We start from the raw sequence: 15,767 nt of genomic DNA, 5'->3' as shown, positions 1-15,767 counted from the left end.
TACTAACAACAGATTTATCATATCGATGAAACTCAGCCACCATTGTCACACCACAGTTTAACAGCACACTTCAAAACAGCCGATCCAGGCTGTTTTCAGATTACCCCCCCCCCCCCCCATACCCTCAGGTCTCTTGCTCCAGTGTTCCTCTATCTCTCCATTTGATTATCTCAATCTACATGCTTTAGCCAATTAAATTACTAGATTTGGCATCTGGTGGTCCTCCACATTTCATAGAACAGACGTAACGTGCAACTCCTGTACACCTATACTGGTTGCTAATGGCTACCATCTCACTTGCATTGTCTGCATTGTTCATTTTCCCACAACCATTGGTTAACGGGGGGAGGGGACGAATAATCTTGCCTTGTAATTTTGAATAATATAAGAATCCCAGGCACTATAGTGGAGCTTCAAACAAAATAGATCAGAAATCAGAATCTTTTGTTGATGTTATTAACTGACTCTACTCATGAATAAGGCAAAACGTGGATTAAGGTTTGAGTTGCTCCTTACTCACCAAATGAAAGGGGCTTCTACTCAAAGTGATTGGTTTTAGTGCATTGTTATGTTAAAAAAAGAACTGGCATATTTACTGCTACTTTGAAAATGTTGCTATAGGTGGTGCCTTTTAATATCCTGTTTCACTTCACCACAAGTGTATATTTGCGACAAAATTTGTTTTTACTTCTGTACATTTCAGTTTCATTTTCGGACAATTCAATGAGTATAAGGGACTGGTTTGATCATTTACCTGTTAAAATCAATAACAAGGTGCAGATTAATTTTAGCACTAAATGATGTTTGCAAGTCATATTAAACCCTATATACCTTTTATTAAACGTCAGCTATATGTATCAATAACAGCATGGTTTATTGAGATTCTTGTATCAATAGATTATACTTCAAACTCATTGTCTGCAGGAGGCTTTAGTGGGAAAATCAAATCAGTGACTTCCTTTGCTTGCAGACAGTGGATGTTAACATGCCTGCATCTAGGTTTATCGGGGTTCTGCTGATCCTCCTCCAGGCATCTAAGTTTGTTCTGAAACTAAAAGAGATTATGGTTCATTTTTTTGGTATTTTCAATCTTGGACACATGAGAAAATATCCTCAATCTTTTAATTTCAATATACAGTTCATGTGGTCAAATTTGTTCAGAATCTTGCATTATGAGTTTTCTTTTGTTTCTTCTGGTGTGTCTTGTGATTCTCTCCATGCATGTGTGTGTTTTAATGTGTGTTGTAGTGCATGTGTGAGTCCCTAAGTTTGTGTCACACTGCTCTGGGCTGTGCTGCCGGACGCTGAAGTGAAACGATGTGACACAGTGGACGTTTCAGAGATTGGGTACAGCTCTGTGTGTGTGTATGTGTGTATATGTGTGCATTTTTGCATAACACACTGACAGAATCCCAGGCCCCATGATGCTCGATGTATAGATGTGTATGTGCATTCTCTCCCTCAACCATGTCATGTGTGAATGCTTTTGGGCCCACAGTGCGTTCACTAACTGACCTACATTTCTGGAGCTTTTTGCCTGTGGCTCGGGAGACTCTGTGGCTGTAATCCCATCTAGCCAATCACATCCCCTAAACTCGTTTGTCCAATAACATCCTAGAACTCATCTGTCCAATGGCAGCCTCTGCCTTGAGGGGGGTCATCTTCTACTTTACGCTGGCCACTGCTGGGGGTGCACATGTGACCGACTGTCAATTTAAATATGGAAACACTCTGCATCTTATGGCCCAAATAGTGCAGAGGCCTGTGTAACTTGGAGTCTCAGAGCTCATTTCTCACAATGCAGCGATGCAGCCCTAATTATTTCCCCTTGACTTGAAAGCATAGCTGTGTTCCTGTGAATATTGGCAGCTGGAGCCAAGGAAAAACATTTGAAGCTTTTGAAAATTCTTTGAAGCTTCCGAATTTTTGTTATCAAAGCTGCCTTTGTAGGCCGCATGAATTTTGCATGTGCAGGTTTAAGAGAACTTTGTGGTGTGTGTGTGTGTGTGTGTGTGTGTGTGTGTGTGTGTGTGTGTGTGTGTGTGTGTGTGTGTGTGTGTGTGTGTGTGTGTGTGTGTGTGTGTGTGTGTGTGTTTCTACTTATGCAGTGCTGAATTACTTTAAGAAAGCAAGATAAGAGGAGAGGTGTTGTATCCTTGCCAGTGACATTTTCATGTGGCTGATTTGAATGACCAAAATAAGAATTTAAATTTCATGCAAAGTTGTAATGCTGTCCCTGACACAGGATTATGTCACTCTAATCTTAAATCACTAAAAAGTATTTTTTTTAGGCTCTGTGTTTTTAATGACAGTTAAAAAACAAACAATAAGGATTCAGCGGACACAACAAGGGCTGAATTGAGGATTCTCTTCTGCTTATACTAGTTTTGGAACATCAAAGTAAATGTTTTGTATAATTTGGTCACTGGCTTTGATGGTCAATCTTTCCTACATATCTAGAAAAGGAAAAAAAATGATTTTCAGATGGTGTTGTGTTTTGTTAATTTTCTGCCTCATGTTGCCTCAGTTTCTTGGTGGTGCCCCCACTCTCAAGCCTCCTCCTGCTTAGTATGTGAAAGGTGATGTGCCTAGCATACCATCACCAAATGATAGGTCTTGCTGGAATCTAAAGAATAACAAAACTGAATTTGTTCCTGGTGCTGGGCCAGCATAAACTGAAAGAAACAAAGTATTAATGAGGGATTTGGCTCCACAAACACACACACATCAGATTAATGCGACTAAATGCAACATACTGGCATTTCTGCAAGTATAAACCCATAATCAACAATGGCCTCATTGATTTAAAACGAGCACATTAAAGTTGATTTTTTGGTATTTTACTTCAATTAGCTGAAACAATTGAAAAGACGAGTTGAAACAATTTGAAGCAATTGGTATTTCACCCCTGTGGTTCAATATGACAGTAAGTGTTTGTTGGTGTTCTTAATGTTTATTAGTCATTTTGCAAGGTAAACTTTTGGTTTAAAGTTTCATGCATTGGCCTATCAGAACAAAAATGACAGGTGTATTTTTATATTTTGTTGGCAGGTATGGCCCAAAAAACTGCCTCGTCTATTCGTCTTCTTAAGTGTTAGCTTTAATATTGTCCTTCTGAGATGTGATCACATGATTTAATTCCTGAAGCTTGTGGTTAACCCAGAAATAAACTCAATCATTGTGCGACACAGTCCATAAAAGTCTCTATTGTTTGTGTTGATTTTTCCCCCTTTTAAGAAGTGTAATGAACATGTCAATGAGCTGTTACATTTGTGTACTTCCCCCTCACAGTGTTGCCATGCTGCTTAAATGACAGCACAAATTCCAAATAGTAAAAAAAAAAAAAAGCCAGTTTGCCCAATAGAAAATCCAAGAAATTAAGAATTCAGGCTGTTGCAGCAGTTTGGGGTGACTCTGTCCATGGTGCTGAATTGGCAGAAGAAAGCACCAATCCCAAAATACAGTATGCTTTAAAGTCTCTCTATTTTCACATGCACCCACACATGAATGTTTGTACTTCTATACTTGTAGGAACTCTTGTAGACATACAGTCATACATTCTCTAGCATCTTACACTATACATCTTAAGAGGTGTCTGAGCATTGTAACATTTTTTGAAGGGGGATGTTGACAAAAGATTTTTCCAGGGATTTGAAAAAATGGGCTTTTGTTGTTATGGAATATTATTAGGACTATTTTAATTTTTAGAATATGGGCTGCTGAAACACTGGGCAGTTCCCGTTAGGGTAACAAATATTGAATTGTTTGGCATTAAACTCCAGCCCATTGGGATTGTATAATGGTGGAGCAAGTAATAATTCGTAGAGTTCATAGTTCAATCCAAAGCTGCCGTGTGTGTGTGTGTGTGTGTGTGTGTGTGTGTGTGTGTGTGTGTGTGTGTGTGTGTGTGTGTGTGTGTGTGTGTGTGTGTGTGTGTGTGTGTGTGTGTGTGTGTGTGTGTGTGTGTGTGTGTGTGTGTGTGTGTGTGGGAAAGATTAAATGTGCCTTCAAAAAAACAGCATATAAACAAATGCAGGGTAATCAGATAAAGTTCTGTAGTGTAGGAGTGTAGAGGTTGATTTTCAGCTTTAGTTTAAGGATGTTTACTTTCAACATTAATTATGAAGAGCTCCAATCAGAATTTTACAACATAAAAAATATCAAATTCATTACAATGCAAATTGAAATACAGGGAAATGTTTTGTTTACAATACCATGTCTAATTACTCCATTTCCTTTTGATAGGGTTTCATAAAAAAGGCAAATATTCCCATAATACTGTTCAACTATGTATGAAAACACCCTCAATGAATCCATTATTTGGTACTGTAAACAGACCAGACTAAAAGAATATGGTTTGCCTTATTCCTTACAGACTAGTCTGCAGTATATTACTCAAACATTACATCCTGAAGCAGGACACACAAAGGAGAGAAAGAGGATTAATAACTGACCACATATTTTCTATCACAAGTTATTGAGCACAGACCTATAAAACTCCTCCACAGACCTTGACTCTTTGACACGTTGCTGTCTGTTGCTTGTAACGTCGCTGTAGGAGCTAATGTTTTGCTGCTGTGAGGTCTACTGTAATGATTTTATAAAAGATAAATAAATATCCATACAGACTGTGCTTCATGCTGATAGTTTTTGTCCTGCAATGTAAAGTATGTGGCCTGACAAGTGGCTACACTTGAACTGCGTGCATTTGTGTGTGTGTCTGTGTGTACGAGAGAGAGACTGTATGTGCTCCGTTAACCTTTCAATTCCACGGAATAAATGCACACACACGCATTTATACACACACACACACCTACATGTTTCTTTGTCTCTGTTTCTCTCTGTCTGCCTCTGTTTCCATTTAATGGAGGATGGGGTGGGGGAGGGGAGTGGGTCAGGTTGAAAATTGCAATATGTATTTATGTTTCTCTTCTGTATGAGGTTGCCAAGCAACAGCCGAACGAGGGTATTTACAGTTAATAAAAAAGTGAGTGACATTAGCCTGGTGTATTAGGTAAAGCACTAATTCGCTTTTAAGAGCTGGAAAGCAAGACGAGGGTGTGTGCTTGTGTGTAGGTCTTTTGTACATTTGACTAATAAATGCTTCGACACTATGTGTGTTTAGGCGCACATGTGGGTGTGTGTCTATTGTGTGTATATATGAATAATAAGCATCACACGGCCTTCTTTGTAGCTATGTAGGTGTGTTTGTGTTTTATGTTTGACGAAGAAAAGTCTTTGTTCTTTGTTTTATGTGCCTTCTAATCATTCTTCACTCATTCTGTATTTTCATTTCATGTGTTTTTAATGTGGACGTCGGTACACACAACATACATATGTTAAAAAATATTGTTCTGGTCAGTATTCATCTAATTGATCAGAAAATACATCTGAATTCAGAGCATGATTTAATAATACAAACTGCTTTATGCTGCTATTATTGGTTTTTGGTTTTGGTTGCTGCTGGGTGCACTGGAGGCTGTGCATCAGCGAAATATGTCCTACGGGAAAAACGTCATAATTTAAGTACCCCCCCATCCCCCCTTCAAAAGAAGAAGAATAATGCTTCAAATATCTTTCAAATGATTTATTGAGTTCTTGCTATATATATATATATATATATATATATAAAAAACATTTATGAAGTCATTGCATCCTGTGTGACAGTAATTATTTTTTATTTGCTACAATCAGTATCTAAGCAGCAGTCTTCTGTTGTTTTGATGATAAACATGTCAGCTTGAATTAATGTCACGTTTCTCCACTTTTTCTCAGGTTTTGAAAGCATCTTGGAAGGCTTGTTTGGGCCGGGACTAGTCAAAGATATCACCCTTTTCCAAGGTAAACATGCTCACATACACAAACTTACTGCACAAATTCACACATCTTAGAGAGAACATAGAGAATAGAGATCAGTCTTAGTGGGTTACAAACTATAATGTCAAATTAAACAATATGTATTCGTATGCACAAATACATACACAGCTATAAGAAAATAAATTGTTGAAAGGTTTCTGCCAATAGTGATTTAGTTTTTGATTTTCTATTGGTGGCCTTTGACATTTCGTATGCACTTTGCAAAAAAAATCATTTTTCTGCATGCAGGCTTTAATTTGTTTTGCAGAAGCTCCGCTACAGTCTTGCTCAAGCTTGTGGGAGAATGTGTTTGATGTGTGTTCAATGTAAATACCAAAGTGAAAGTGTGTAGCAGCGTCTCTCCATCTATCTATTAATCTATTATAAAGACATTGTTTATTTTACAGCTTAGAAAACATAACAGTATAATTCATTTATAAAACAGACATGTTTAATTAATGCCAAACCCGATATGTCACTGAAAAGAGCAGAAGAGAGGAAGAGGAAAATATGGCATGAACATTTATTAAGGTATTGTGATGGTGTTTTCACTGATTTAAACTTGGCAGATTACATTCTCATCGTCAACATGTGTGCGTCAGCTATTAATGTAGTTAATGACCAAATGCACAAACAAAAGCAGCTCTCCTAATCACACTGGAAGACTGTACTCTTGCATAACGCTCTGTCTGCCCCATCTTTACTTTATTTTTGCTGATCAGCTTTTTTAAGACAGGATTTTATATTCAGTTTAAACAGTTTCCTCTAGTTCCTTTGGATGACTTTCAGTTTCTGTTTTGACGGCTTTACACAGTGAGATAAGAGGCAGCTAGAGGATCATTACAGGAGACTCAGACAGATGGATCCAGTAAGAAACACTTCCTGCTGCTTGACACATAGATGAAAAAACAAAACAAGTGTGTTGCCATGTTGGGATGTAACACTCATGTTTTTTTTTCAGATTTTCTTTTTTATTTCTGGGAAGAGACCTGATATTGGAAGTTGATTGAGCCTCCAGGGGGCTCATTTATCAACAGTGCATAAGCACAGTTCTGTGCGTAAGAACATTCCCACACAAATAGTAGGATTTATCAACTTGTACTTTTACTTAGAAATGTGTGTAAATATAAGCACAGCTCTGAGCATGCTTACGCACAGAATCTAGCGGTAGAACATTGAAACTACAAATAAAAAGCACTACGAGTGTCACAGCACGCCTGAATCAAGTCTCACCGTAGATGCATGTTCCAAGTTTTCTTTAATTAAAAACCCCAAATAAATTATTTGTCATGTTTGGAACAGACGTGTTGCCTAAATTAGTTCCAAAACCTTAAAAAAGACGCTGTAAATGTACCCTTCTTGGGTAAAATTGTGGATTATTCTGTTATGCTCCAGCTGCAAATGCCTCTCGCGTTTGTGCCGCGATGCGTTTTATTTTTTGCACTGAGCTTAATCTCAAACTTCATCTTCGTCTTTTCTCCTCTGACCTGTCACCTTCTCTCATGCAGCATTTGTTCTTGTGTCACTTAGCGCGAGAGTTACTAACCTTATTTTATCTATTTATCTATTTATTTATGTATTACCATTTTTTATTCAACCTCATCCACTTCCATTTCTGTTATAAAGCTCCTTTTCTTTGCTCTCGTATTATTCCGCCGAGGTAAATATGTTCACGTGGTTTTTAAAGAGGTGTGTTGTTACCATAAATGGTTTAGTGGAGGCGTTTCTGAATGCAGATGTCCCCGAACATGCACGAGCCTGCTGGTTAAGAACATGTACGATTTATCAACACTGATTACCTACCGATGTGCGTTACCGATGTCGCCTTAACCCTGCATCCTTTCTAAAGGCCAGCAGGGGGAGATGTTTTTGGTTCCAGAAAGAAGCACGTGAAAAAAGGCGAAAAAAGGCCTTCTTATCACTTGATTTATCCTCTCAGTGAACATTTCCTTAATGTGTTAATGCTCTCATTCACTAGTTTAACATCTCCATCAAAATGGCATCATGCTAGTCTTGTAAATTGCGGTCCCATGTACAGTTATATAATAAAGCAGGAGATACGTAAGGCCCTCTTGCTGGGCGTTTGCTGTAAATACACCATTCATGGTTGGATGTTCTTTGTTCCAGTTGAAACCTTTGTTATACCTGTTTTTACAAAAAATTAAGTAAACAATAACCACACACAATCACAATAATCTTAAATTATTGATGCAGCTAGCTGTAAAAGTTAGCGCTAGCTTGACCTGACCGCTAACCCCTCACTCTCTTCCAGCTCCACCAACCTTCTAAATATGGTCGCTCTAAAATAACAAAGATGAAGAAACCTAAATGCCAAACCTGAGGCTTTAACACAGTCCACTAGAAACCATTGGGGGAAGTCACGGTGGTTATGTTCACTTTCTTATCAGCAAACAAACATAAGACATTGTCTTACTTCATTTTGATGAGAATAAAATTATAAAAACTCAAACTGAAATAGTCAGTGTGAAGAAGTGGAAATCACAAAGCCTTAGCGATGTACAAAAAAAACCTGGATTTAGGATGCTGTTAGAGCTGTTCTGTGTATGCAGTCATGTATGCTATTATTTATTTATCTCTAGGTCAATGCACAGTCCTTAAATAACAGTATGCATGTATGCATGTCATTTAAGCAACAGAGAGCCTTAGAGCCACAAGGGAAGTAAGGCACGTAATCATTGACAAAAATGAAGGTATACAACTGATCTTATTGATAGGTTTTCTGCTCAGAGTGACACAAATCGAACATGAGAATAAAGCCAGCAGAGCCCAACCTCACCAAAACCTCCAGCTCTCTCTCTCTCTCTCTCTCTCTCTCTCTCTCTGTCTCGCTCTCTCTCTCTTATTCTCTCTGAGAAACGAGGTCAATATGTCGTGTTGGAATCATGTGACTCCTCCCCCAACATCTTAAGGCATTTTTAGAATATTTCTGACTCGACAACGTCATTTTCACTCATGCATCACACTGCCACACAAACACATATAATACACTCTGTATTTGGTTATTTAACGAGTACTAGATAAAGAAAACACAGACACACACCTTCAACATTCAGTAAACCTGCAACAGTACAGTTTGATGTTGTAGCATTGAAACCTTCACACACTTGAAGACAAAAAAAAAGCTGTTTCCAATAAGTTTTCCCTCAAAGGGCTTTTATCATGTTTCACGTCAGTAATTTGTAATTTCCCAGAATTCCCCATGGCAATCTGCTTTACGAGGGGTACTTTCTGGTTGCTTTTTCTGCTGTCAGTCAGTCCTCATCAAGTTCTTAAATGTAAAAAATAATGATCATGTTGTATTGATATATTAGCAGGAAACCGTATGCATTATTAGTTGGCAATGTTCACAAGGGACAAGGCAGAAAACCAATATTGGATGTGTGTGATCCTCGAAATCTAAAGGGGATGAAAAAAACGAGACGATTCTGTCATGGACATCCCTGCATGGGCTCAGGAATACTTCCAGAAGCCTCGCTCTGTGAGTACAGCTCATCGCTGCGTTCGCAAATACAAGCTGAAACTCTACCATACAAAGAGGAAATACTATTTAAAATAGATTCAGAAACCCTGCCGTCCTTTATGTGCCCTGGCTGATTTAAAAAGGACTGAGGCAAAGTGAGACCTGCACTGTGGTCTCACTAGTCCAAATCTGAAATCTTGTTTGGAAGTCATCATAATCACAGTTCATAAGCCACCATGCATGATGGTATGGGGGGGAGATGAGCCTGAATCCAAGTCTGCATTCAGAAAGGCATGGATAATGACATGGATAAAGACATTGTTTATATCCTAAAATGCTAGTTATTATCCATAATTAAAAATAAGTCAATAAGTTTTTATGCAATGCGCTTCAATGAAGCAGCATGCGCCGCCTGAGGCTATGCAGCTCCAGTCATCTTCGTCTGCTCTGTCTGCATTCATTCAATGAGGCTGTGGCTTAATTTCAGTCAAACCTCAGCAACCTACAGCAAAAAAAAGAGAAGAAACTGTTGTTTTACAGCATGCGTTCATTTCTTCCATTTCATAAAGCCCCAGTCGAAGGTCGTTTCATGTTAAATGGATCTGAGCTTGTATAACGCTTTTCTCTTCTGACTACTCAAAGTGCTTTCACACTGCAGGTCACACCTACCCATTCACACCCAATCACACATCGATGGCTGCTATGCAAAGTTGCCATCAGTTAGCTAATCCCATTCATACACATTTGCAGTATATGCTGCCATTGAAGCAGTGGGAGGAAATTGGGCTTAAGTGTCTCTCTAACCCCCAATAGACACATTGGACCTGAGGAGTTTGGTATTGAACCCCTAAGTTTCCAGTTGACACAACCGACTCTTCCACTGATCCACAGCATTCAGTCCACATAACATCAGTTATTCCCTAGATATTGTGGAACCCGTCTCTCTACTCGCAGGCAGCGGGCTGCACACTGGCGTTGTGGCCATCTCTCATCATCTCATATTGGGGGAAACTGGCTTGAAATAGAGCAAGTAGTTTCTTACTTCAATCAATAAATCTGAAATAGTGCTACATGTTGAACAGCTGAAATCCCTCAGCACTAAGCAAGTATGGTAAAACAATCCACTTTCAGAACTACACAAACTGGTCTCCTTAGTACCCAAACACTTACAGAGTGTTGTTAAAAGAGAAAGGGATACAACAGAGAGGTAAACATGACCCTTTGTGAAATGTGTTAGATCATATGTGAAATGGGCATAACATTTTTTAAAAGTAGTCAAATGTCTCAGTTTCAGCATTCAATATGTTGTCTTTGTGCCCTTTTTTAATTAAACGTGGGTGTTTCCAGCTATTTAAAGGTGGGTTTGTAATAGGAGGAAGACATAAAAATGCTACAAATCTGCTGTGTGGTGGGATTCACATTTTTGGGAAAGCAAAAGGGATTAATTATCCACTCATCATTGAATATTATCCAGTGATTATCAAGTCATATTTTGCATGCATTTCCCATCCCTAGCATATAACTTGTTAAGCCAGCTGCAGGTGTTTTATCAGCTTTTTTGTACCTTGGTTGCAAATCATGCACCTTCCCATTGGGCGTGTTTTACTCAATTTTAGAAAGAAGTCTTTGCTTTGAGATTTTGAGTTTTTATCACTAAAATCTGGTGATTAGAAATGACATTCACTTACCAACATTTTATAGAATCTTTGGTCTACGGCCGGCTTTTAAACTATAATGGTGGTGACACTCATGTAACTAAAGAAAAATTAGTCCTGCAGGTTTTCATATTAACGTAAACACCATCACCATCTTTAAGCTTATACTCACACAGGCGCAGAGAAACTTGACCACAGTAAGAGGTTGCAGGGTCACATTATCAGAGGGACTGGAGCTAATTTGTGTCTTCGTAGGGATGTTGTAAGCAGCACAACCGCAGGGTTCAAAGGCAGCCCTTGACCTTTTAACCTTTTTCAATACAGCAAGTGGCAGAGCAAAAATGAAAAAGAGATAAATAAAATGTCCATGCTATATGTGTCAAAGGAAAAAGCAGACTGTGATTAGAAAATCCAAAAGTGTTATCTTCTGGATAATAAGGGACAAATAATGTATGAACTTCAGCTTGTGTACCAACACACAAACACAGATTGAAGAGATGAAACAGGGAGTTCAGGTAGAAACCAGTGACAGGCTCACACTAAAGATGGAGGCGCATGTCATATATGTCCAGTTTTGTCCGAGCAGTAGTCTTGCTGTTCACGCTAGAAGCACATTCCACCTCCCTGTAGACAAACTGCTGCTCTGCTCTTTTCTCATCACATGTACGACTGATCTGTGTCATCATTTCTGTCTGCTCAGTTTGCTCTAGAGGGTGTTCGTCTACCCGTTTCTCATATCTGCTTTACTGACATATTCTGTGCAATTTGTCAGTGTGAAGGAAGGCATATAAGATTTTATATATCACTTTAAATGAACCCTTTTAAGTCAAAGCTTTCTTATTGTAATGCGAGGTGAAGGACCATGATGACATAGAAAGGATGAAACATGTGAAACTGATTTTTTACTGTTAAAAAGGTCACATTTTGGAGAAAGGAGGTTGTGATGTGACATAAACTATATGTTCCCAGTATACTGTGACCATATTGATTTGCTCTTGTGTTTCTGAGCTCTCTCTCTCTCTCTCTCTCTCTCTCTCTCTCTCTCTCTCTCTCTCTCTCTCTCTCTCTCTCTCTCTCTCTCTCTCTCTCCCCCTCTCTCTCTCTCTCTGGAGCTGACCCAACCTTCTGTTTTTTCTCTCAGCAACACACTCCTTTTACTTCTCTCCTTCCTCTCCTTTATGGTGTAACTCTCGCTCTCTCTCTGTATATGTCTCTTTTATTCAGTGTTTTTTCTGGCTGAACTATAGGTTTTTAAAAGGCAGTATAGCACCATGGCAACAGCTCAGCTGTAACCAAGTCAACTGCGTTCTCCTCTCTGTTTCTCTCTTTTTTTTTTGTTAAGTTCTGAAGCTTCTCTACTGGTTAAAATACACTTACAATTTGACTTAAATGTACAAAAACCTGCATAAATACACAATTCTGAACTCAAACTAATCTAAACCTGAACTGACAGTACACATCACCTGAATCAATCATAAACCCACAAGGACAGGATTAATATTGATAAAAATCATCAATGACTGACGGTTCATTGCTGAGATAGTTTAAATTCTGTATGAATAAGTATCTGAAATAATTTCAAATACTCTGATTAGGGGGGCGCGCTGGTGGCGCAATGGTTAGGGCGTGCGTCCCATGTATTGAGACTCTCGTCTCGAGTGGTAGGCCCGGGTTCGCCTCTACCCGTGGCCCCCCTCCGCATGTCATTCCCCGCTCTCTCTCCCTGGTTTCCAACTCTATCCACTGTCCTCTCTCTGCATTAAAGGCACAAAAAGCCCAAAATAAATCTTTAAAAAAAAAAAAAGACTCTGATTAGCACATTCCTTTTTATTGTGGGTATGAAATCTGTTTTTTTTTTTGTAATAAAAAATGAAATGTTTTTTTATTTTATTTTTGTCTTACAAATGAATTGCAGATCCTTATTCATTCATAACGTTGTTCAAATTGTAAATGTTAAGAGTTCTCTCTCCATTCAATCAACACGCTGTAACTCTTAACACAAATTGTAGTTAATCTTTTCATTTATGCACAGATTTTGACTTTTGGTGTTAAGAAATGACTGCAGGATAGTTGTTTGTGGTTGGATTATTTAAAAAATCTGATCTTTTTAAGAAATCTTGATCAGGTATAGACCTGTGCTTGTTTTAAATCTAACCTTTTTCAACCTGTTTTTTGATATCATTGCACACCCAATACAGATGTATAATACAAAAGTCTCATGTATAAAATAAAAAAATAAAAATCTTTGTATAAGATAAATACATAGAAAGGAGTGCTTCCTGGACTCAAAACAAGAGTTAGCGTTTGGATTGAGATATATGCAGTCAAAAACCAAGGACATAAGTAAGGCACCCTCTTTTAAAGATCCATAATGTCTTTATTCTGATGGCACGGTCATGTCTCCTATGTGTAGGCATAAAGCCGTCATCGGGAACTGTTTGTATTTTCTTTTACTGTTGGGTAAGAAGAAGTTTAAACTAGAAGCCTGGAAACTGAGCAACCAAAAGAGAGCAGCGAATTTCATCATCTCACCAAACCTGATGTACAGAACGCAGTCTTGAAATCGGATAATTACTTCCTCTATAATACAGCTTTAGGACATGAATACTTCACAAAAAAATAGTAATATTTACTTACATATACACACTGAACACACACACACTCAATATATATCAACTTCAATTAAAATGAGGATATTTTGACAGAAATCAAAGATTTTCTTTGCAGTTCTTGTTATTCTTATTCTAAATTTTAATTCATGAACTGCATACATGTGTGATTTGGGATAAAGCCTACTGTATATTTGAGATTGTAGATGAAGCTTGAAATAAATTTATGCTAAATCTGTTTTCCTCTCTCAACCAGACTGCGAGCCAGAAGAAGTGTCAGACTGGTCCTTTGATGAAAGCTGTCTCTTCTGCTGCTTAAGACGTGAGAGAGTCAAGGTACGAGTCAAGATTTTAAGTTAGAGCTTTTATGTCCTAACTGTTCGATACTGCTGGACATGGTTGGTTTCATCTCTTCTCCCCCCGTTACGTTTACTGGAGTTTTCCTAAGCTTCATAAATGCATGTTAAAGTGTAGCACTCTTTGCATTGCTTCTGGCTTTTCAGTTTTCCATTAACTACATTTTTTAAAAACTTTTACTCATCTCAACACATTTAGCATCTGAATTGTCTAAACATAAGGAATATCAGGGTTTTAAGTGTTCACTTTTGCAGTCACTTAATCAATGAATAAATTTGGAAAATATATGATTAAATTAAATGGCCTTTAATAAAACTTAACAAGAACACAGCATGTTTGACAAAGACAGGGAAAGATTGTTTCTTTTCCTGATGTTAAACTCATTTAAAAAACACATTTCTGACTTGGTCACGGGTATGAAATAGTTTCCTTTCTCCGTCCATTTTGTGTCTTTTTGTGTGCCGCCATTTTTGAAGCTTTCTGTTGGACGCTACACGGCTTTGTCTCTCGTCGTCCTCCTCCTCCTCTTGCATACTTGTTATTTGTCTTGTTCAACCATCATGGTCCTGACCCCAATTTAGCTTATGAAAGGAAAGAGAGACATAATGATTTGAAGGTTCTTGTGTTCTATGTATATGTGTGTGTACTTGTAAGTAGCGGGAGGAGGAAGATGGTGACATGGGTGTAAATTAGTGAGACTGTGCCGCCACCTCTTAAGAGTTTCTCATTGGCTAAAAAGTGATGAGAGCAGAATAATAATGGGTTTAGGGGACCTAATACTACTTAATACACACAGCATAGATAGAAGTGCATACATGGGCCTTGTTGTTGCTGTTTCTGCATCTTCTGCTGCAGACAAAGCCTCCATTTGGTGTAACCATTCACCATGACAGGCATCCACTCCAGCACCAAATACAAAATGAGGAACAATTGGTGTTCTGTGGGTTATCTGCGAGAAAAGATACAAATGCCAAGTTAAGCAGTATTTAAGATGGATTCCTTTTCCAATCATCCGAGTATTTTGAGGTCCTTTCTGTTCATGCTTTCCATCTCCTTTTTTATTTTTGGGATGTGATTGAACAAGAAAAATGAGAAGGGGAAGGATTTAGGAGGGGCGTCCTGCCCCTCAGCCGTTGCTTGTTTTTCAACTTGACCTAGGTCCAACCTCTGAGGTCAGCCATCTGGTTCCTAAAAACATCCTTGCAACACCACCACCACCCCCCTCACTCAACCCCCATCTGTCTCTGTTCATGGTTATAAAACCATGCCAACACTCGTACAAAAGCACAATAAAGTTCTTGTGTTTCATGCTATAATTGCAGATAGGATTTGAACAGAATAGGAAAAATCAAAATCAATCAGCAGAGCAAAATCAATTAAACAAAGCCCAGGAGACTGCAGGATATCTTTTCAGCAGTATTTTCTGACTGGTCAATAATTATGTTAGCCACTCTTAGCGTGCAAATTATAATAAGACTAAATTTGCAGCAGGCTTAATTACATTCCTCTTCTCCCTCAACACATTTTTTTTAATCTTTTATTCATCCTTTAGGGCTTGAAAGCTCTCTCCGTCTCCCTGTTATTACCCTCTGCTTGTTTGTGAAATGCCAGAGGAGCTTCAGTGGGCGGGAACCATTGATTCATTGATCTGAAGCCATGCAAACTGCCAGCAGATAGAGAGAGCTGAGGGGGGGTAAAATAAAGAGAGCGAGAGGAATAGTGAAAGCCTTAAAAAAACGTTCTCATCTCTGTCTCTGTTCTTTAATGCCAACAGACACACACACACACACACACACACACACACACACC

At 38.5% G+C, this 15,767-nt stretch overlaps 1 protein-coding gene across 1 annotated transcript in view; it reads left to right on the top strand.

Annotated features, from left to right (window-relative positions):
* Positions 1-15,767, top strand: part of lcor (ligand dependent nuclear receptor corepressor) — an 84,305-nt gene that overhangs the window by 33,458 nt on the left and 35,080 nt on the right. Inside the window, exons 2-3 of the mRNA XM_065952530.1 lie at positions 5,776-5,841; positions 13,858-13,937. Coding sequence (XP_065808602.1) covers positions 5,776-5,841; positions 13,858-13,937 — 146 coding nt within the window. The remainder of the gene's footprint in view (positions 1-5,775; positions 5,842-13,857; positions 13,938-15,767) is intronic.

This window comes from Labrus bergylta, chromosome 1, assembly GCF_963930695.1.
Source record: "Labrus bergylta chromosome 1, fLabBer1.1, whole genome shotgun sequence".
NCBI lineage: Eukaryota > Metazoa > Chordata > Actinopteri > Labriformes > Labridae > Labrus > Labrus bergylta.
This window is presented reverse-complemented; position numbering and strand designations above follow the sequence as displayed.